The sequence below is a fragment of the Rhipicephalus microplus genome, chromosome X (assembly GCF_043290135.1).
Source record: "Rhipicephalus microplus isolate Deutch F79 chromosome X, USDA_Rmic, whole genome shotgun sequence".
Lineage (NCBI taxonomy): Eukaryota > Metazoa > Arthropoda > Arachnida > Ixodida > Ixodidae > Rhipicephalus > Rhipicephalus microplus.
Window position 1 is genome coordinate 427,353,152 of NC_134710.1, and position 21,020 is coordinate 427,374,171.

At 47.1% G+C, this 21,020-nt stretch overlaps 1 protein-coding gene across 1 annotated transcript; it reads right to left on the reverse strand.

Annotated features, from left to right (window-relative positions):
- Positions 1-847: 847 nt before the first annotated feature.
- Positions 848-20,299, reverse strand: LOC119161838 (uncharacterized). Its single transcript, XM_075876906.1, has 3 exons — positions 20,262-20,299; positions 9,925-10,629; positions 848-968 (listed from the first exon to the last, which is right to left on the reverse strand). The coding sequence occupies exons 1-3, from the start codon at positions 20,297-20,299 to the stop codon at positions 848-850; spliced, it is 864 nt and encodes a 287-aa protein (XP_075733021.1).
- Positions 20,300-21,020: the final 721 nt, after the last annotated feature.

Below are 21,020 nucleotides of genomic sequence, written 5' to 3' on the forward strand. Positions count from 1 at the left end.
GTCTCGCGACAAAACTGCGGCGATGTGGCGTCTTGGCGTGGGCGTGGAGGAGGAGCCTGATGGCGGGCTGCAGCATAGCTCATGGCTTGCACCGGTGGCTATGGAAGCTGAGGAACGCCCAGTGATTGTTGGGTCTCCTGGCGCACAGAGTCCGGGATAAATTCCATTTGAGGCTGCGCTAAAGGTAGCAATTTTCGTAGCTCCTCTTGCATGATTGCTCGGATCGTCTGACGCAGGTCGGTGGTTCCCAGCGCTTGGATGTCAGCGTAGCTTGCGGCCAAGAAGCTACGGTTGTATTGCCCTGTCCGCATCTCGAGCGTCTTCTAAATTGTGAATTATTCCGAGGCAAATTCAGCGACCATCTTTGGCGGGTTTCTGTTCAGTGCGGTGAACAGTTCTTGCTTCACACCCCTCATAAAAAAAGCTCACTTTTTTCTTCTCGGTGATTTTGGGTTGGCATGATGGAATAGCTGGGTCACTTCTTCGACAAAGGTGTTTATGCTTTCGTTGGGAAATCGAACACCTGTCTCGAAGGCAGTAGCAGCACGTTCCTTGCGAACGACACTCGTGAAAGTGCTCAGGAATGTCGTCCGAAAGACATCCCAGGTTCGTAGTGTGAATTCCCGATTCTCGAACCTTGTCTTCGCGGCGTCTTCTAGGTAAAAGTAGACGGGGCGTACTTTTTCATCCATGTCCCAGCTGTTGAAGGTGGCGACTCTGTCGGAAGTCTCCAGCCAGGTTTTCGGGTCTTCAAACGATAGTCCCCGGAAAGTGGAAGGCTCCTTGGGCTTTTTGAGAAGGATGGGTACAGGTGGTACAGGGGCTGTCATCGTCGCAGTGGTCGAGCTCAGGGTTTTAGTCTTCGTGGTTGGGTCAGGTAGAGGCCCGAGCTCTGGCGGGAGTCCTTGCTGCCAGTGGCTGGCTCACTGCCGTGAATGTCGCCTTGACGGTGTGGGCTAGGCTCATGGCTGGAGGGAGGTGTTCGGTGCATGGGCCAGAAAGCACCTCCACCAGATGTCACGAGGTGATTACGTCGACGAAGGGAGCAGGCAGTAGGTTGAAGAATTAACTGTTTATTCAGCCGAACTTGTGGCCACGTAAAAAGAAAGCCAGATTGCATCAAGACAGTGGCACTAATAGCGGCGAGCAGAGAGGCGGCCGTCGATCAACTGACAACGGGTGAAGCGTGTTGACATTTATACATTTGCCATCGAACATTCCAGCATTATCGCTAGCTGTGACAGGTTTTATAATTATCTGAATTATTTCGTGAATTGGGCGTACTTTTAACAAAATGATCTATTATAATCGTGAAACTTCTGAAACGAGGCGCAGTTTGCGTTAAGCATTCCGAACAGGCTTGGTGGTTGAAAACTGAATGACACTTAAGTGTAAAGAAAAATGTGCGTGGCAATATATATCTAGGTACGTGTCTCGGAATTTCGTTCCCTCTACATCAAGAGGCCCATGTGAGCATACAACCTTTAAAATCAGAACTCAAAATTTTCCGCGTGCAACAACAGAATGAACTAAAATACAACGTAAAGTTGGCCGTTTGAGAATATTCAGGATGGGATCGCTCAGCTAAGGCCGCAGTGAGGACAAAAGTTTGCCCCACTTCACCAACCAAATATTGAAAGGATTGCCGAAGAAGGTACTGAGTAAAACGCTTTGCACGGCCCAATGCATCAGCGTTAGCATTTATCATTCCCTTCTTGTAAAGAACGTCTAAATGGCGTGGTTGAAGTATCATGCTATACCTTAATAACTGGCCACCTTTAGGTGACCATACGAATGCGGCACCAAAAACTGCTCATACGTGCGGCCTTGCACATACGCGTAGCTACGATGAAAGAGCGCTGATTTCTCACAAAAAGAAAACATTCTTTTTTTCCAATTTTACGCTTTCAAATTGCGATTTAACCGAGATGTCTTCCCGCTGCTCTCGATTGAGTGTTTTTTGATCAACCCTCGACAGCTCATGCCAACTTTCCGCTACAGGCGAAAGCATAGTGCCCGTCTCGCCCAAGGGTACCACTTCGGTTCCTCCGCAGACAGAGACGACGGTACTCACTTTAGCGACGGGTGGTTTGAGTAATTCACCCGGAGAGCTTTCTGTGGGAAGCTCGGTTGACTCACCGCCATGGTCCCGAAGCTAGGCAGGCTTTGCAGGTGCTGTTTTACTACATTGAACGACATCAAGTTCCTGCGAAAGCTTCCGCGCATGTGATCGAGTGAGGGCCGTGTACGCTAAGTTCGAAAAGAACAATTTCCCCTGCTCAGTGAGAATTTGCTGAGAGTTCTTTCAAAAAAGATAAGAAAAACAATCGGCAAGTGTGGCAAACACAGCCGCTTCGATGCAAAGCTTAACAAAAGAGCTTTCGGTGAGAACCGTATAGCGATTGGTAAGCAAGTACTATGCTCCTCGGCGACTCGCCTGATCCCCGCGCATGCATTATTCTGTAAAATTGTCCGGAGACACAAATGAAGGATAGACAACGTCCCTGGTTGCCATTGAGTCTCGAAGGGCTCGACACGTTTTCCCATTGACACTAATTTCCTGAAGATACGGCTCTGACAACGGCATGTTTTCTTCAGACTCTCAGATTGTTGCGAAAGCGAATTTTCGTGTACAGTAGTTTACCGCGAGGTGCACTTTTTTTTCGCAGTTATAGCAGATTAGCGGCTTGCGTGACTCAAACGCCAAAGAGGTATCAGTGCGCTGTTTAGGAACCTCACTCGATTTATCCGCTTCCGTTTGTCCTTTCCCTAAAGTGGCCTTCGTAAGAAGCAGGTACTTTCTGAAATTACGGTGTGGAGCAGGTTTCCATTTATCAGCTTTCCTTGAAAAGCCCTCTTCACTTTCGTCTTTTTCAACGCGCACTACCCTGCTATGCATCTTACGGCGAGTAGAGTACTCCTCAGCTAGCTCTGCTGCCTTGTTTAGCTGTATTTCACCAAGCTTGTCTTGCAGCCAAAGCTTGACATCATCCTCAATGCTGTGGTAGAATTATATGAGTGCAATGCATTTTACCACCTTATCGCAATCATCATCAGTCTTTTCGATTTCGAGCCATTCAATTGAATCGGCTGTAGGACGAAACGCAAAGTCAACTTGTGACTCAGGGCCATTTTCATTGCATACCAGAACTTCAGCCCGGAAAGCCTCGGGTGACAACTTATACCGTCTGAAAATAACTCCCTTAACCTTGTCATAACTCTCAAACGCTTCTCTCGAGAAGCATGTTATCACGTCGGATACTTCACCAGGAAGTAGACCCTACAGGTTGTATGCTCAAAGAAACCGCTACATGGTATTTCGCTCACAAACGTGTTCGAACTGAACGAGGTACTTCGCCATGTCCTCGGCTACTACGAACGGTAGAAGTTGGCCCCAAATACTATGACCGCTGACCCGAATCATCCCAGAAACTAAGCTAGGCGCCTGCGAACACTCTAGGAATGCCAATTTTATTTTTGTTTTTCAGCTCGAGGCGCTCCTGTATTTTCGCCTCCTCATGACATTCTCGTCTTTCTGCTTCCTCGCGCTCGCGAAGTTGTCTTTTTCGGTCTCCTGGCGGCATGTTTTGATATCTACTCATGCCTCGTCGACTTTCTCAGCTGCTACTCCTTTCTTCTTCTTGATCTCAAGGTTCGGTTGCTTTTGTTTTACACGGCCTAAAATAGGGCTAAGTTCCTCACCAATTTCGATGAGTTCCTTCACTTCAAGGTGCTCCAATGTTCACAATAGCCGTTTGCTGTTTGCCCTTGTTTAGAGTCTACTAGCGAGACGCACAGCAATTTTCAGTACTACTGTGTTTACACCTTCCCCATTACCATTTGTTTCAAACACTCCCACTTGGCTCGAAACAATCAAAGCTCACTCCCATGCTTCTCACAGCCTTTCTCTAAGCCACCATAACCTGTGCTAGAGCAGTCTGGTGAACTGAGAGGAAAACATCAGGCACTCACCGCATCGAGGTAGCTGACGCCGGGTGATCTCGCAGCTGTCATCCACTGCTGCAAAACGCGTGTCTCAGCTCATGGCTACTTCCAATAGACGGAGCGGACAAGGCAATGGTGAGTTAAATTCAGGGCTGCCACTGACTTTCGAGAAAATTCACCAAGTGACAAGCAAAAAGCCGCCAAAAGTCGCCATTTTCTTCCAATTTCGCCAATGAAGTTGCCGCTCTAAATACTGGCGTGCCTAGTAAAAAAATTGTTAGTTATGTACAGCTACTTGAAATACGGTGTATATCATAATCAACCCGTAATTAATATTGGCGTCTTTTAATGCTAGTCGCATCACCCGCTTTAACCATGGCAGCACTGAGAAAGGGCTCGCGTGCACTAGCAGCGTCGCTGAATGCTAGCGCTAGGTAACAAAAATTTATAATCATTTCAGTTGTATCGAAAACAAAGTGAAGAAGTCGCTTCAATAGGAGAGGGATGGCGTGCGTAGCCTTCCGGCAGATTTAGAAATTTTAATAGCAGTAGAATAATGTGTCCGATATTAAAACAATTCAAAACTAAAGTCAGGAAAATAAATTCTAAAGTACTGCGTAACCATCGCAATACCCGCGCCATGGTTTATGCGCGGTTACTCTTACGCAATACATTCACCTCAGTGCATTTTCTGAAGGCTGCCCAAAAAAGCTGGCTTGTTGTCCGACCCGAAAAGTACGTTAATAACAAATTTAAACTATACATCAGAAATTGGCAGTACCACAGCAGTGAAGAAGCCTCTCAGCTATTCAGGACAGTTGGAGCTGTGCTCAGAACACGTGGCGTAACCGTCACCTTGTCACTTCAGCAGCGAAACTTAAAAAAATCTTAAAGTTTTAAATGCCCCCCCCCCCCTCACCGACTCGCACTCTCGAAGCAGTCCGCTAACGAATTGTGCTGCAGGTTGCTGGCGGACGTACCAGTGCCTTCAAGGTCTAGGTGAACTGAGGAGATACCCACAAGAAACAGGACGAACGTACTAAATTGTACGTAAAGTGCAGCTTGTACTTGTGGGTCAAAAAGTGCGAAGAGCAGAAAAAAATACTTCCCCTATTATTTTTTAAGACACTGAGCCATTCGGTCAAGACTCGGGCCGGAAATTGCCGGAAATTTGCCATGTCGCCACGCATAAATTTTGGTGGCCACAGGCCTCTGAAATTCGCCAATTTGGCGAAAAGCAGCCACCAGTGGCTGCCTTGGTTAAATACACATTTATGTAGAGTATGAACAGAGGCGTTACATATTCGGCCCTGTGGTTGAAAGCGTTGAGGTGCGATGATGAGCCGGCAATTTTTCGGACGCTCCGTTTTCTTCGAGCCGCTTGGTTCTTTTAGAGGCCCTGCGGATTCCTTGCGTCAGCCAGTAGTTCCAAGCCTCCAATGAAGAACCACCGCAAGTCACGGGCTGGAATTGTACCCGTGAATGAGGGTGCTTGATGCGTGTTGTGCAAGACCCTGCAAGAGATGCTGGTGTTTGCGTCAGCCTGGCTCGCTCGCTCGTTTTGACGTTGGCTGCATTGGCAGAAGCAATTAGGTTTGGTTTGGACTCCAAGGCATAATGCCATATGCAACGTAGACTTCATGCTCGTTCCTTGTGCCAGAGGGCGGCTACTGCGGTGACGTTTCAAGCTCTTCCCGTAACGTTATAGAGGAGTTTCGTGACAGAAAAAGCATTGAAGAACTCTGATGCAACGTGCTGTAGATGTTATGAAATTCGTAAATTACATGTACCTTGATTTGAGCTTTTATTTTCTTATTTTATTTCGCTCCCGGATTAAGCGACACTATACTTTTATAAATCAATTGAAATGAAACAGTGATGCAACGATACGTTACAATTTTCGAAATGCAACGGAAACGAGTTTTTTTTTGCCCTAAAGAACCTGTAATGGGAGCTCATTCTAAACTCGGGAAGGAACAAGGAACACCCTATTGTTCCTGTTTTAGAGGAACGTGTACAACACTTCATAGGAATTAGCAGAGGGCCCCGCAGGCGTTGCTGTCACTTAATTCTAATGAAGCCCCCCCCCCCCCCCAAAGGTTCAAATATTCGGACTACTGAGTGAAAACCCAAGTTTTTAAAGTGAAGTTTCAAAGCATAGTTTCTTTTTATTTTTTAATGGCAGCATGTTAGGAAAAAGTGGTAGGTATTTTCAGGTTAGTTATGGCTAGAACACAAAAGGGTTGGTGCCAGACCAGATCTGTTTAAGTATAAAACAAGAGGTTGTATACGGCACCGTAATTTTACTATGGAGACTTCCACTTAATGCGTGGGACACCTCTTATGATTCCATGCGAGGTTCAAGTGCGTGAATTCTGGATTAGGTACAGTAATATTTAATGAATCTTCAGTAAAGGATAGTTTTCTGAACATTGCTGCTGTTACATAAGCTTTAAGAGGCATGATTGGCACAATCGAATCATCAAAGGATGCTCGCACGAGTGAGCCAGCCATGGCATTTATAAGTATAACAGAGTGACCTGTCACCAATATGAATCACATTAAACAAACGTTTTCTGAAATCAATGACTTAAATGTATTTAGCACTACTGCTGCCAACGACGATAGTAAAAATGAAAACACACATAACGAATCAGTCATAAGCACAGCTGTCGAATGAGTCGCAGAAAGTTTTCGAAGAGCTAGAATAATAGCCGTTAATTTCACTTGAAATATAAGTGTGTAATCTTAGAGGCGTATTGAAAAATACCAGAATGATTGGAGAAAAAATACCCACACCTGTTTTCTGGTCACTCATAGATGCATACATTGCAATTACAGTTTTACTACCTAACTAAGACAAGTGTCCCTCTAATACGTCATTTACTTCTATCGGTACGGTGGTGATCCCAGCTGGATGAAGCACCCAGCGAATGAAGCTGTCACGCGTCACTACGTCTACGGCGGCAGAACTTGCGGCTCTGCGTGGTGTCCTAGAGTACATCACATCCCCGAGATCGTGTAAATGGGCTCTGTCTTTCGACATGAAATTGGCCTTACACAGCATGCAGTCAGTTTTTCAACGAGGTTGCGTCGAACAGCTAAAGTGCGAGGTTGTCAAGCTTCTTCACCACGTCATAGAAACAGGCCGCAAGGTTAATTCACCGTGGCAACCTAGTCATCGTGGGATCAGTGGCAATAATTCCGCAGACAATGTTGCTCAAATATCCCACCAGGAAGGTCACACCCTTCTGATTTCTCTGGCAAGCACAGACGCTGCAAGACAACTTGGTCACCTAGCACGTAGTCTCTGTCTGCTGGAGTGGAACTCCACAAGCATCAGACATAGAAACTCCACGAAATGAACCCTCGGCTGGAACTTCGCCCTCCATCCGCACATTGTCGACTTGAAACTTCGCTCCTTTGTAGGCTTTCGTTGGGTGTTGCCTTGGCAAAAGCATATAAAACCCTCATTGCATTGACCAACAGTGCAAAATGCGATGCCTGCAGCACCAAAGAAGGTATCGACTATCTGCTGTGTTGTTACCCTCGATTCACCCCTGAGAGACAACAACTTTCTAACGCGCTGCGACAATTGGAAGATCGGCCAATATTTTTGCAGATGCTGCTGGAGCACCGTCTTTGTCTTTTGTTCGCTCAAAAGGCAGTCAATGCCCTCTTGCGCTTTTTGGGGACTACGGGCCTAAGTGAGCGCCTTTAGGTTTTGTGTAGTGCCGCCGCTGCATACGCGTCAGCCCATTGACTCACAATTTTTCGTCTCCTGCTCTTCTCTTGCCTCTCTTTCTCATATTTATACTCCTATTTACGATTCCCGCAGCATAGGGTAGCAAACAACCTAGAGGGCGAACCTCCTTCTCCCAGATGGCAAATGTTGCTTTCGGTAGACATCGACATGGAGTCGTTATTATTTTCCTTCTTTCATCAGTGTCTGTAGCCATCCCACATCCCGCGACCACTAAAATGAAAGTTCGGCAATCAAGTTTCACCGTATCACATTTTTTAATGATGTGTGCGATCTTTCACGTGGGCTTCAAAATGTGCCCAAGAAAATGTCTTTATTCGCCTATTATAAAGATGAAGAAAACATTCAGATTTATTTGGTTATATACAGTTACATTAAACTGGATGTACACTGCATTATATATTTCATTCGCATTCACACTCAGCAAAGCCCAGACGCGTAGCCTAGTGGTGTAGATCACTACGTTGCAGCCTGGGAGCTCAAATTCAGACCAAGCACTGCTAAGAAAGCTTGTTTTATTCATTTGTTTCTCAATATAAATGCTCCTACTACGCGACAGAGGGACGAGTGCAAAGTTTTCTCGATTAATTGGCATAGTAGCTCTTATTCAGTTGCTCCAAAAAGGCATGTACGCAGGTAGCCACAACGATCAGGTGAGCTCTCACAAGTGTGCCATCCAGGAACTACATGCAGCGCTGCTGTGCTAGCAAGACCGACTCTCTAAAGTAGTCCACTGGTGGTGGCAGATTCATCGCACATATTACGTAGGATGCGGTGCAACAATTACGGGAAATGTCCAGGACATAGTTTTTGCTTATCAGAAGGCCGGACGAACGTGCAGAAAAAATACATATGTTTAAAAAAATATTGGTAAATGTCAAATACAATTGCTTTGCCAGTGATTATTCTTGGTTGAATAAGTTTCCTGCTTGTCCTAGTCTACGCTGCGATGTAAGGAAAATCTAGTGGCGAAGCTTCACTGCCTTTTATTCACTTCTATTCAATCACCCCACTTGACAAAAATAAGTTTGTAACTGAAATAAATTGAGTCACATGAGTCATGAGTCACATCAACTAAGTTGGTAAGAGGTTCACCATCATCATAAGCCATGGCATAGCAAAGTCAAGTCTAAGCTAAGCCCGCTCGCCACTATATGTGATATATTCTGCATGCTACAATGCGTTTCTTACGCCACAGGGGATCTCACGCACTCACTTCAGAGTAGTCTGTCAAACTATACAATTAACATGTAAGAGAAAAGTTGACACCGAAACTCTCTACAAATTCCGCCTAGACAAAACAACTATAAAATTGTGTTAATAAATATATGAAATGTAGAAACTCATTTGGTCCTAATATCCTAGATGTCATCAAAAGAGTACAGGGAATACAATTAGAAATGTTAATGACGTCAGCGAAAATACATGCTCTCCTCCCACTTAAAAATCGAACAAACGCGCTCATCAAAATACCGAAACATGTAGCAGTTCAGTAATGGCGCACTGTAGTTTCTTGCAGCAAATTTACAATCTCTGGTTACACGGGACACACATGCGAAGAATAAAGTAGTTCATTGTGCTAAAAAGATTCTGCTACAGCTACGTTCACGAACAATTCAATTGACCTGTGCTATAAATACATGTCTTCAGAATGATTCGGCATCTGAGCACTAAAATAATTTGGCAGAAAACCGTTGTTCAGTTAGCAAAAACCAGAAAGACCTGTTGAGATTATGAATTCAATTCCTTATGATCCTTTTTAGAGTCGGGAAAATTGAGCCACATTATGAATTCTTGGTTTTCTCAGGTTCTCAGCAATAAAAAAAATGGTCACGTTGACTCTTCCTTAGGACTTCGCTAAGACATCTCGATAGATTTGTTGGTTGCTCGGTTGACTTTATCAACACCTCATTCAAAGCTCCGATCATCTGTTCGCATTAGATCGCCTGTCTGAGTGAACATTTCGAGTCGTTTTTTGGTGATCTTAGGGCTTCTCCTCTGCGTATCCGAATTGATGCAGTTCAGGTGATGATGGAAGTTCATATAGCTCAACAAAACTTTGCCACGGGTAGGAAATTTGGTCTGCATCGAAGAGTTGATCTAGAATAATATCTTCAGCCTGCACGAAAGACTTATCACATGCAGTGCTTTTGGTGGGTTCTTCTTTTGTATGTCTATATTGATGATTTTCAAAAGTTTTCAAGCGCGCGAATGACTTTCCACATATCTCGCAAACGCAGGGCTTCTTGTCTGTATGAGTTCGCCTATGAGATTTAAGATTCGCTGATTTAGTGAATGGCTTGGCACATATCTCGCAAATGTAGGGTCTCTCACCCGTATGAATGCGTCGGTGATCTTTAAGATACCTGCTTTGCGTGAATGATTTGTCACATATCTCGCAAACGTAGGGCTTTTCGCCAGTATGAGTTCTTCGATGATTTTTGAGACTCATCTTTTGTGCAAATAACTTGCTGCATATATCACAAACGTAAGGCTTTTCACCTGTGTGAACACGCATATGGTCAGTAAGAATCGTGGGCCTAGCGAATGACTTGGCACATATCTTGCAAACGTAGGGTCTCTTGCCAGTATGAATGCGCCGATGATTTGCAAGACTCGTTCTTTGCGCGAATGAATTGCCACATATCTCACAAACGTACGGCTTCTCTCCAGTATGAGTGCGGTAATGATCTTTCAGACTCCTTTTTCGCGCAAATGACTTGCCACATGTATCACAAACGTAGGGCTTCTCCCCTGTGTGAGAACATAGATGGTCGTTGAGGAAAAAACTCCTGGTAAATGATTTGTCACAAAGGGTACATCTGAAACCGCGTTCTTCCGATGGATCATTTGTCCCTGTGGCGTTGCCGTAGCCGCCACTGATTTCTTGGGGTCTTCTTTCAATGGAGTCGGTAGAATTCCTGCAAGTACCGGAAAACAAAACTCAATATTGTATATTTACTCAATGCAAAAAGGTAGCTGTATGTTTTAGAGCAATGCTCTTATGGCTTCATTATGGCCACTTGATTATGGACTTCGCGCACTTATCGTGCTCCAGGCAAAAAGTGACTGCCACACGGGAGAATGAAAGACGGTGAGCGCAGAGCACAGCTCTAGAACACACAAGGTGGCAGCTCTCACCTTCGCTGGTTCTTAACAGGGGCGAAGGGAACCAGCACAAGGGTGTACAAATAATGTCTTATACCATACCTAGATTAACATAATCTTAAAAAGGAAAAAAAGACCCAGCGTTGTGGCCATGACTTAGTGAGTTTAGGCAGCTACACCTGAATTAACCACTATAATCAATTCATAATGCTACCATACTTGGAAAGCTAAAACATTTCCGCTGTGTAGTATAGCTAACAATAAAGTTTTAATGTAAAGTAGACGGTATGCTATTATTGCCACTGCCAAAGCACCTCGTCGAAAGTGATCAAGTGCACTTTACGGAACGCTCTGTCACGAAATGCTTGTTTCCATCCAAGCAGCGAGGCGGCAAAGTGCAAGTAGGGCCCGTTTACAGCAAGCTCAGATCCGTAAAGTGAAGATGGATTGCCCACAAAAGCTGAAAAAATAACCGTACAGATGGTTAACCACTCAAGCTGAAACTTGCGGCCCCAGGTAGTTCCAGACGGCTCACCCGAAGCCGCCCAAGAAACTCCTGTCGTCGGCCTTGGTGAATGCTTTTCCATCACTGCCTTGTTGGCGCTGCTCTGCCTAAAACACTGCTTCCTTGGTTCATAATTATGGTGGCTATGAAATAAGGCCACCATAACGCTGTAGTCATGGGCATTCGGCTCGGAACACTGCAGATCCTCCAGTGCACCGTTGCGCCCGGACTGCTGCGTCGGCACAGCGAACACAAATTATCTCACAGATCAGCTGGCGGGGCTTTTGGAAAATTGTATTCTCTTCGAGCGTTCGTACACCCGTAGAGCCGACAATCTTCCCAGAGCTTGTGAACTGCTCTTTGGGCTTTCGTACGACCGAAGAGCAGCTAGGAACCTCTAGAGAAACTGGAGAGAAGCGAGGCAGAGAGCGCCGTGGAGTCACCGTGTTTCGCCGCAGCGAGAGCACGCACGGCAAACGTAGCAGGCGTTCTGAAGTTGGTGCGAGGAAATTCGCTGCCGCGCCATCAGCTTGGCCCGCCGAAACGACACCATCGCTGCTCGAAGTTACCTTTCCGCGATGACAGAAGCGACTCCACGGATACATCGGTGAAGTCCGAAGCATTGTTGTGTGCCACGACAGTGCAGACAGTACCAAGGTACGTGATTCCCCTGTAAAACGGTTGGTTCTCGGAAAAGTTGTAGGATAGAGAAAGCACACCAGCAAGAATAGCTGCAAAATAAAAAAATAAACTGACTTCCAGCTCTTCCGTCCCTTTAGTTTGGTTGTCTCAATTCTTCACTTGAACTTGTTCGTTTAGACTACCTGAATCAGTACGTAATCCGGCACATCCACTCAATGACTGCAGTGATGATTGCTGACTATCTTCTCGCAATGTGAAAGTAAAGTTTTGAGTGTACGTTGAAACAACTTTGTGCTTTGGTTGCTTGTATTCGTGAGACGTAGCTGTCGTTATTGGAAGTTCGCACTCGAATACGTCATGCCACGGTAAGCGATTTGTTGTTTGTTGCTATACTGAACTCCACACGTAGTCAAACGTTCGCCGCATCTAATTCACTTCGGGAAGGCTGTTTCATCACACCGGAATGAACATCTGGGCATTTCAAGTAAACTTGCACAGTGCTTTGGTGGTTTGTTCTATCTTTAAATGCGAAGCATTTCTCAGCGAACTTCGGTGAATTTGAGCATATCTGTCTATATAGCCGCTTACGGTTGGGTTCTCTCGGGGTCACCCCCTTAACTTGGCGTGAACCAAAATTAGCATGAGAAGGTAAGGTGGTTTGACGAATATGACGCACTGATCAAGACATGAATAATGTCACAGTCCCTTTGCGTACATCGTCAAACATTTCTCGCCAGTTGTGGCACATACCCACGGACGGGTATGTGCCACTGGTGTGGAGGTATGTGCCACAGGTGATTGACACTTAGTATATACCGAGGAACGACGAGAACACACAAGGGCAATTTTCACACGTGAGCGTTAAGCAAAACCCGACATCGATAGCGTTGACGGAAATAAGACGTAAAATAAATGTCAGGGCTCCAGCTGAAATCGACCCAAAGAATTCTGCTTTGCAATGAAGCATTCTACCACAGAGTTGTGCCAGGTTTTGGAACTACTTTTCCAATAGACAATAATTTTGGTGACATGTCAATAGTGATGGCAGCGCTGGCTACCCAATTTTATAAACATCACTTATTGCCACAAAGCAGTAGTGGAATTGGGGCATAAAGCGGTAGAAGGTCTCTGTTTGGAAAAAAAGACTACGAAGTGGATAGAGACTGGTCCCAGCCCGCCAGTGAGTCAGCCATTGCCATCGCATGTAAACATCGTAAATATCCGCAAATATACGTTTCCTTGTAAGAATATTGGTGGAGGGGCAGGGTAGGTTTACCTGGCTCCCCAGCAAACCAACACGGAACCTAGGAGTGTCGCCACCTTCATTTTCCTGCAATGGCTCGACAGGCCTACCCACAAGAGCAACAGCAGCCGCAGCAGCAACTGCAGCTGCCTCCTCTAATTCTCCTGCCTCCACGAGACCCCGGAACCTTCTCGGGCACAGGCAAAGACAAGGTGAATGTCGAAGATTGGGTCGCATTGCACGAGCGCGTGAGCGAATACTATAGGTGGGACCCCACGTTGATGCTGGCCAACGTTGTATTTTACTTGCGAGATACGGCATTCACCTGGTATGAGACGCATGAGTCGGGGTTGACCAGCTGGGACATTTGCAAGATGAAGCTTGTCGAGTTGTTCAGCTGGCCATTTGGGTGACAGCAGGCCACGAGGAAAGACCTGGAAGGTCGCGTGCAGACATAGACGGAATCGTATGTATCTTATATACAGGACGTATTGGGCCTCTGTCAAAAGGTGGACGAGAACATGCGCGAAACTGACAAAATCACCCACATATTAAAAGGAATTGTCGACGACACCTTTAACCAGTTGATCGTTAAAGATTGCACCACCGACGACGCGGTGGTGAAGGAACGGCAGCGCTTCGAGCACGCCTAGGACCGTCGTATAACCCATCAGTTTGCGCGCGTGCCTAATACTGCAGCCACTTCGACCTGCGAAGACTGCCCCAGGTTCACGCAAGCTACCTCATCCGAAAATGTCTCCCGGATCGTGCGCCGCGAACTAGAAGCAATGGCTCCTGCAGCCATCGCTTCCAACGGCCCTCAAGATAACGCATCCACCGTCTCCCTCACCAAAGGCGTCGTTCGCCAAGAAAAAGCAAATCTCGGCATCGCTCCTGTTTGCGCGGTTCGCACTACCGAGAGTTCGGCTTCGGTTAACCAGATTCTGGTGTACCGTTCACTGGTGTACCCTTTCCGCTACCGGAACCCTGCTGAATGGAGAACGTCGGATGATCGACCAATCTGCTTTCACTGCTCTCGCGCCGGACACACTGCGCGCTACTGTCGCAATCGTTGGACGTCCAATTCCTCCGGGAACACTGGGACATGGCGCCGCTTTGAAGACAACTCTCATCGGTTTTCTACTTGGTAAGATCCCCAGCCTACTGCCTCTAACGTTCAGGGCCGAAGGTTCAGCCGGTCACCATCACCCCAAGGCCGGCGATCTCTCTCGCCGATGATTCCTCGATCCAGGTCCCCTGCACGACCTGGGCTCACCCTCGGGAAACTAGACTATGCAGCTCCCGGAGGTGACTGCATTAATGACCCGGTCTGCAAATCCTCTGTTGACGATTCCTACACGCCACAATATTTTGGACCTTTTGGTGGATGACGTAGCCGTTACAGCCCTCATGGACACTGGCGCAAAAATTTCAGTCATGAGCGCTGCTCTCTGTATGAAACTGCGAAAAGTGATCACGCCTCCCTTTTAGTGTGCAGTAATGCTTGCCGATAGGAGCACGTCTTTTGTTTTCGGCATGTGGACCTCTCGCGTGTGTATTGCTTGCCGTCAGACCGTCGTATTGTTCACCGTGCTTGAGCAGTGCCCACGTGACGTGATTTTTGGTCTCGACTTTTTCTCTGCACACTCCGCTCTTATCGACTGCTCGACGGGCCTCCTTCAGATAGAACTGCCTTTTGACACCGCTGTTGCTCGTGATGCTCAATGTCACCTTTGTGCCACCGATTGCCTGCGTCTTCCGCCACAAGCCGCGACTTACGTGCAGCTTGTGTGTGATCCGCCTGTGCACGCAGGTGAATATGTCGTTTCACCCATTACCGACGTTGTGCTAAAGCATTCCATTGCTCTCCCGCACACCATCGTGAGAGTACGCCACAACCAGACCTATTTGTCTCTTTTGAACTTTGGTTGCTCCGCGCACGTGCTGCCTGCTGGTGATAAACTAGGTGTCGTGTCGTCATTGAAAGAGTGTGGTATCTCTGAACTCTCAGCTGAGCAACCTACTCCTCACGTCAACTTGCTCACTGCATTTAACATTTCAAGCATTGGCATTGCCGAAATGATAGCGCCAGATCTTTCGCCCTCCGAAGCACAAGACCTCCACTGTCTCTTGACATCCTATGCGGACATATTCGATCTAGACAACTGCCCTTTAAGCCAGACATCAGTTGTGACCCATAACATCAACACTGGCGATGCCAACCCAGTACATCGCCGCCCTTACCATGTCTTCGCTTCCGAACGCTCGGTCATCCAGAAAAAGGTCCAAAAAATGCTCTCCAAAGCCGTCGTCGAACAGTCATCTAGTTCGTGGGCATCCCCGGTCGTGCTTGTCAAGAAGAAGGACAACACATGGCGGTTTTGCGTCGATTATATAAATCTCAACACGGTCACTAAAAAGGTCGTTTACCCCTTAACAAGAATAGATGACGCTTTTGACGGCCTTCATGGCGCAAAGTTTTTCTCATCCATTGACTTTCGATCTGGTTATTGGCAGATCGCTGTCGACCCACGAGACCGAGAAAAAACAGCATTTGTATTCCCCAAAGGGTTATATCAATTTAAAGTAATGCCATTTGGGCTTCGCATTGCGCCGGCTACCTTTGAGCGCATGATGGATTCCCTTCTGTCCGGCTTCAAATGGTCTACTTGCTTGTGCTACTTGGATGATATAATTGTTTTTTCACCGACGTTCGCGAGCCATATGGAGTGACTGTCCAGAATTCTCCAAGTATTCCGCAACGCTGGCCTCCAGCTGAACTCCTCCAAATGCCCTCTCGGCTGTCGCGAAATAACTGTACTTGGTCACCTCGTTAACGCATCTGGGGTACAGCCCGACCCGGACGAAATTCGCGCAGAGACTTAATTTCCCGTACCCTCTTCTGCTGAGGATGGCCGGAGATTCCTATGTTTGTGCTCGTATTTTCGCCGCGTTATCCGAAATTTTGCTGATATTACGTGGCCTTTTACCGAGCTTCTTAAAAAAGACGTCTCATTTTCTTGGATTTCGCCTCAACGTGCTGCATTTTCGGCGCTCATTGCAGCCCTCACGACTACGCCAATATTAGCGCACTTCGACCAGACCGCACGGACAGAAGTACGTTCTGACGCGAGTGGCCACGGAATTGGTCCTGTTTTAGCTCAGCGTCAGCATGGACGTGACTGCGTCATCTCCTACGCCAGCCGCCTTTTTTCCCCTGCTGAGAAGAACTATTCCATCACCGAAAGAGAGTGTCTTGCTCTTGTTCGGGCTGTCACTAAATTTCACCCGTACCCGTTCGGCCGCAGTTTTACTGTTGTAACCGATCATTGTGCGCTCTACCGGCTTTTGTCGCTCAAGGATCCCACGTTACGTCTCGGTCGTTGGTATCTACTCCTCCAAGAATACACCTTTTCGGTCGTGTATAAATCTGGTCACCTCCATCAGGACGCCGGCTGCCTGTCACGGTATCCAGTGAATCCGCCGGACGCCACAGAGAAAGGTAGTGAGGCTTGCGTCTTATGAATATCATACTTTCTTGATATCGCTTCTGAGGAATGCCGCAACCCGGATTTACTTTCTATCATAGAAGGCCTGAGTTCCGCTACTCCACCCACTTCTCTGAACTTGTATTTCCTTCATGAAGGGGTTCTCTACCGCCACAACATGCGCCCTAATGGTCCTGACCACCTTCTCGTCGTGCCTTCCCATTTGCGTGTAGGTGTTCTCCGACAGCTTCACGATGAACCTGCCGCTGGTCACCTGGGAGTCACCCGCACCTATGATCGCATCCGGTGCCGTTTTTTCTGGCCACGTCTATATCGCTCAGTCCAAAATTATGTCGCCAGCTGTGACCTTTGTCAACATCGAAAGCGACCAACATCGCTTCCAGGTGGCCTCCTTCACCCTATTGAAATCCCTGCTGAATCATTCTACCGCGTAGGGCTCGACCTTCTTAGGCCATTCCCACTTCTGCATCCGGGTACAGATGGGTTGCCGTGGCGGCCGACTACGCGACACGTTACGCGATGACCCGCGCTCTACCAACCAGCTGCGCTACCGATGTTGCCGAATTTCTACTGCACGACATCATTTTGCATCACGGTGCTCCTCGACGGCTCGTTACTGACCAAGGCTGATACTTTTTATCTCGCGTCGTCCAGGATCTTGTACGTTCCTGTTCCACGGACCACAAGTTCACAACGGCATACCATCCACAAACTAATGGATTTACAGAGTGCCTGAATCGCACTATCACCGACACGCTGTCGATGTATGTTTCTACAAACCAAAGTGACTGGGACGCAACGTTACCTTACGTCAACTTTTCTTACAACTCCTCCAGACATGACACCACAGGCCATTCCCCGTTCTGCGTTTTTTATGGACGTGAACCCTCTCTGCCTCTAGATACACTCTTTCTCGCTGGTTAAAGCTCCCCTGTCACATACGTCCGCGATGCCATAGAACGAGCCGACGCAGCACGACAGGTTGCCCGAGAACGACTCACACTTTCTCAAGCCTCTCAGAAAGATGGGTACGATCGTCACCACCGTGAAGTTTCGTATGCATCCGGTTCACTAGTACTCTTGTGGACCCCCTGTCGTCACATCGGCCTTTCAACAAAGATCTTAGTTCGCTATGACGGTTCATACAAAGTCCTACGCAAGGTCACAAACCTCACCTACGAGATACAGCGAGTCGTCGATGAAGCGCACTCAACGCCACCACCATCTACTGTTGTGCACGTCGGAAGACTGAAGCCTTCTATGTCACCAACACTCCGCTTTCGTAACAAGCGCCTGCTCGGCGCTTTAACGCCGCGGGGTAGTGCCACAATGCAGTAGTAGAATTGGGGCATAAAGCAGTAGAGGGTCTCTGCTTGCAAGAAAGGGCTACGAAGTCAATAGAGACTGGTCCCAGCCCGCCAGTGTGTCGGCCATTGCCATCGCATCTAAACATCGTAAATATCCGCAAATATACGTTTCCTTGTAAGATTATGTACTCCTTTGATACAGCCGTCACGTCGGGTTAACGTGAATTGTGTTTAGGTGCCATGCGCTGAAACTGATTTATGTAGCGTGTCCAGGACCAGCATCTTCATGAGCATCAGCGCTGTATATCAGCTTCTGGTGTTAGTAAGACGCATGTTCCAATTAGCATTGTTGCGAAAGTGCAAACAGCTGGTCATATCAACATTTGCAACTCTCATCAAATGTCTGTGCGTGGAACACTTGTACATATATTTAGCATCATTTCACGACGTGTCGCTCAATGAAAAAAAATGCAACACAGTCACCGTCTCTCCACATGCTTCGCATAACGTCAATTCTCAGGTAAGTGTGATGTGCCGAATTTTTTTTCGTTTCTTCAGGGTGGTATATATTTGAGCCGCTGTATCTAACTGGCACTTATAGCACGAATCGTAATTCACACATTCATAAATCTGTGTTCTACTTTCACGTACGCCGTGTGTGTGCCGGTCACGCTCCATACGTGCTTTGAGGGTCTCATTACGTGTGCGCTAATTGCACGAGCTCCTCGCACGTGCGACATCACATCAGCGTAACAAACTAGGCGAGTTATTTTAGTTTCATAATGTAAAATACAGTGCATAAAGACGACAAACCAAAGAAGGATGACACAGTTGTCCTGTGTCCTCGTTCTTTTTTGCGTTGCATTTTACACAATGAAGATATCATATCATGTCTGAAAATCAGCACCTCTCACACTGAGCCGCATTCGCAAAGCAGACCTTATACAACTGCACAGCCGCTATTCTCATAAAATGGGAGTGCAATCATGACGTGAGACTAAAAAAGGTCACACCTTTGCCGAAAAGGCGAAGCAATGAACGTGATAGCAACAAATTGAAAGGCCACGTGCAGAATGGAAAGCAGATCGAAACATGCCCCGCGTTGTTCACGCACAATTGATGCACAAAACGTACAGGTACAGATGTACGCAAATAGGCGTCTCATTTGTTACTTTGCTGCGTCTAAAAAGCGTGCGCTGTTCGCAAATGGAGGCTGTGTAATGATTGCAGTGACGTTTGTGCACCTGGTAACTACAGCAGAATCGTTCCAGGTAAAGCCCGATGCCAGCCAAGGCGTACGACCTTCCCCTCCATGCCGCCACGAATTAAGGGCGCGTGAGAGAACGTCGCTGCCCTTCTCTAAGCCGGGGAAATTACGCATAGGAGAAAAGAGTGGGTGCCACCACACGATGTGGTGACGCGCGCTCATTCCACCATTTTGTTGGTAATGCTAAAAACACCACCCCTTTCCCCCGGGATGCTCGTGAGCAGCGGTAAGCAGTAGATAGAAGTAGCTTGCTGTTTGAATGGTGCTGCGGAGTGGCTCAGTGGTTAACGCCTCGCTTTCACGACGCAGAGATCCCACGTTCGATTCCGCGTGGTGGTTCTTTTGGATTTTTTTCTTTCTTGGAATTTCATATATATAAATACGTATACATATACGGTGCATGACATCGACGCCGACGCCCATGTCAACGCCTACGCCGGCGGAAAAATCCAGCCGAGACTTCCCTTATGATTGCTATCGCAATAAAAATGAACACAGAGAAAACGAGGCAAGCAGTTGAACTGCCTCCGCAGCTATTAAAGCTAACCTAGCTGCCTCACAGATTCATCAGTGTACGCCAGTGGGTGAAGCTCCAGTGATACGGAGGACATGACCCTACCCTTATCAGGCTTTTTAGTGCTATGGCCGTGTAATCTTTGTTTCCTATTTGCACACCCCTAAAGTTTGTCGACGACAATACGCGTCTGCAACTGCCATTATAGGTCGGCACCTAAGGTGCCTACTCACTGAAACTCAATCACCACAGTTTTTTCAGCCTCGCAACTCACTCACGTTCATACTCGCTTCTATTCACCGTTATGAGTGTTCACTCACGTTCACACTCAAGTCTACCCACACTCATGACTACTCACTCACGTTCATGTTCACGACTGCTCACAGTCATAGTAACTCACTCACGCTCATATTCACGCTTACTAACATTCGTAGGCGCTCACTCACGTTCATACTTACGCCTGGTTACGCTCGTAGGTACTCACGTTCACACTCATGTCCACTCACACTCATTAGTATTCACTAACGCTTACACTGACGCCTGCTCTTACTCATGAGTACTCACCTACGTTCATACTAACGCCATGGAATGGAATGAACAAACTTTATTTTGCTAACGCCATCTCACTTATTAATACTTACACGCGTTCACACTCACGTTTACTCACACTTATTAGTACTCACTAACGTTCATACTGACGCCTGCTCATACTCATGAGTACTCACGTTCATACTAACGACACCTCGCTCATTAGTACTCACACACGTTCACACTCACGTCCACTCGCACTCATTACTACTCACTAATGTCGAATAATAAGTAGGGTTTAATGCCCTAAAACCACCGTATTAGCATGAGAGATGCCGTAGTGGAGGGTTCCGGAAATTTTGACTATCTGGGGTTCTTTAACGTACACCCAAATCTGAGCACACGGGCCTACAGCATTTCCTCCTCCATCGGAAATGCAGCCGCCACAGCCGAGATTTGATTCCGCGACCTGCGGATCATCTTAGCCACTAGACCACCGTGGCGGGGCAGTACTCACTAACGTTCATACTGACGCCTGTTCCAACCCATGAGTACTCACTTAAGTTCATACTAACACTACATCACTCATCAGTACTCACTCACGTTCATATTCACGCAATCTCACACTCAAATGCAGTCCCTCATGTTTGTACTCACGCTTACTGACACACATAAGTGCTCGTTCACGT

Excerpts from the sequence above, each read along its gene's own strand:
- LOC119161838 (XM_075876906.1), bottom strand. The coding sequence starts at position 20,299 with ATGAGTGTGAACGTGAGTACCTACGAGCGTAACCAGGC. Across the intron at positions 10,630-20,261 it reads ACCTACGAGCGTAACCAGGC|GAATTCTACCGACTCCATTG; the intron begins GTAAGTATGAAC and ends CGGTACTTGCAG. Across the intron at positions 969-9,924 it reads GTTTGCGAGATATGTGGAAA|CCATGAGCCTAGCCCACACC; the intron begins GTCATTCGCGCG and ends ACCTCCCTCCAG.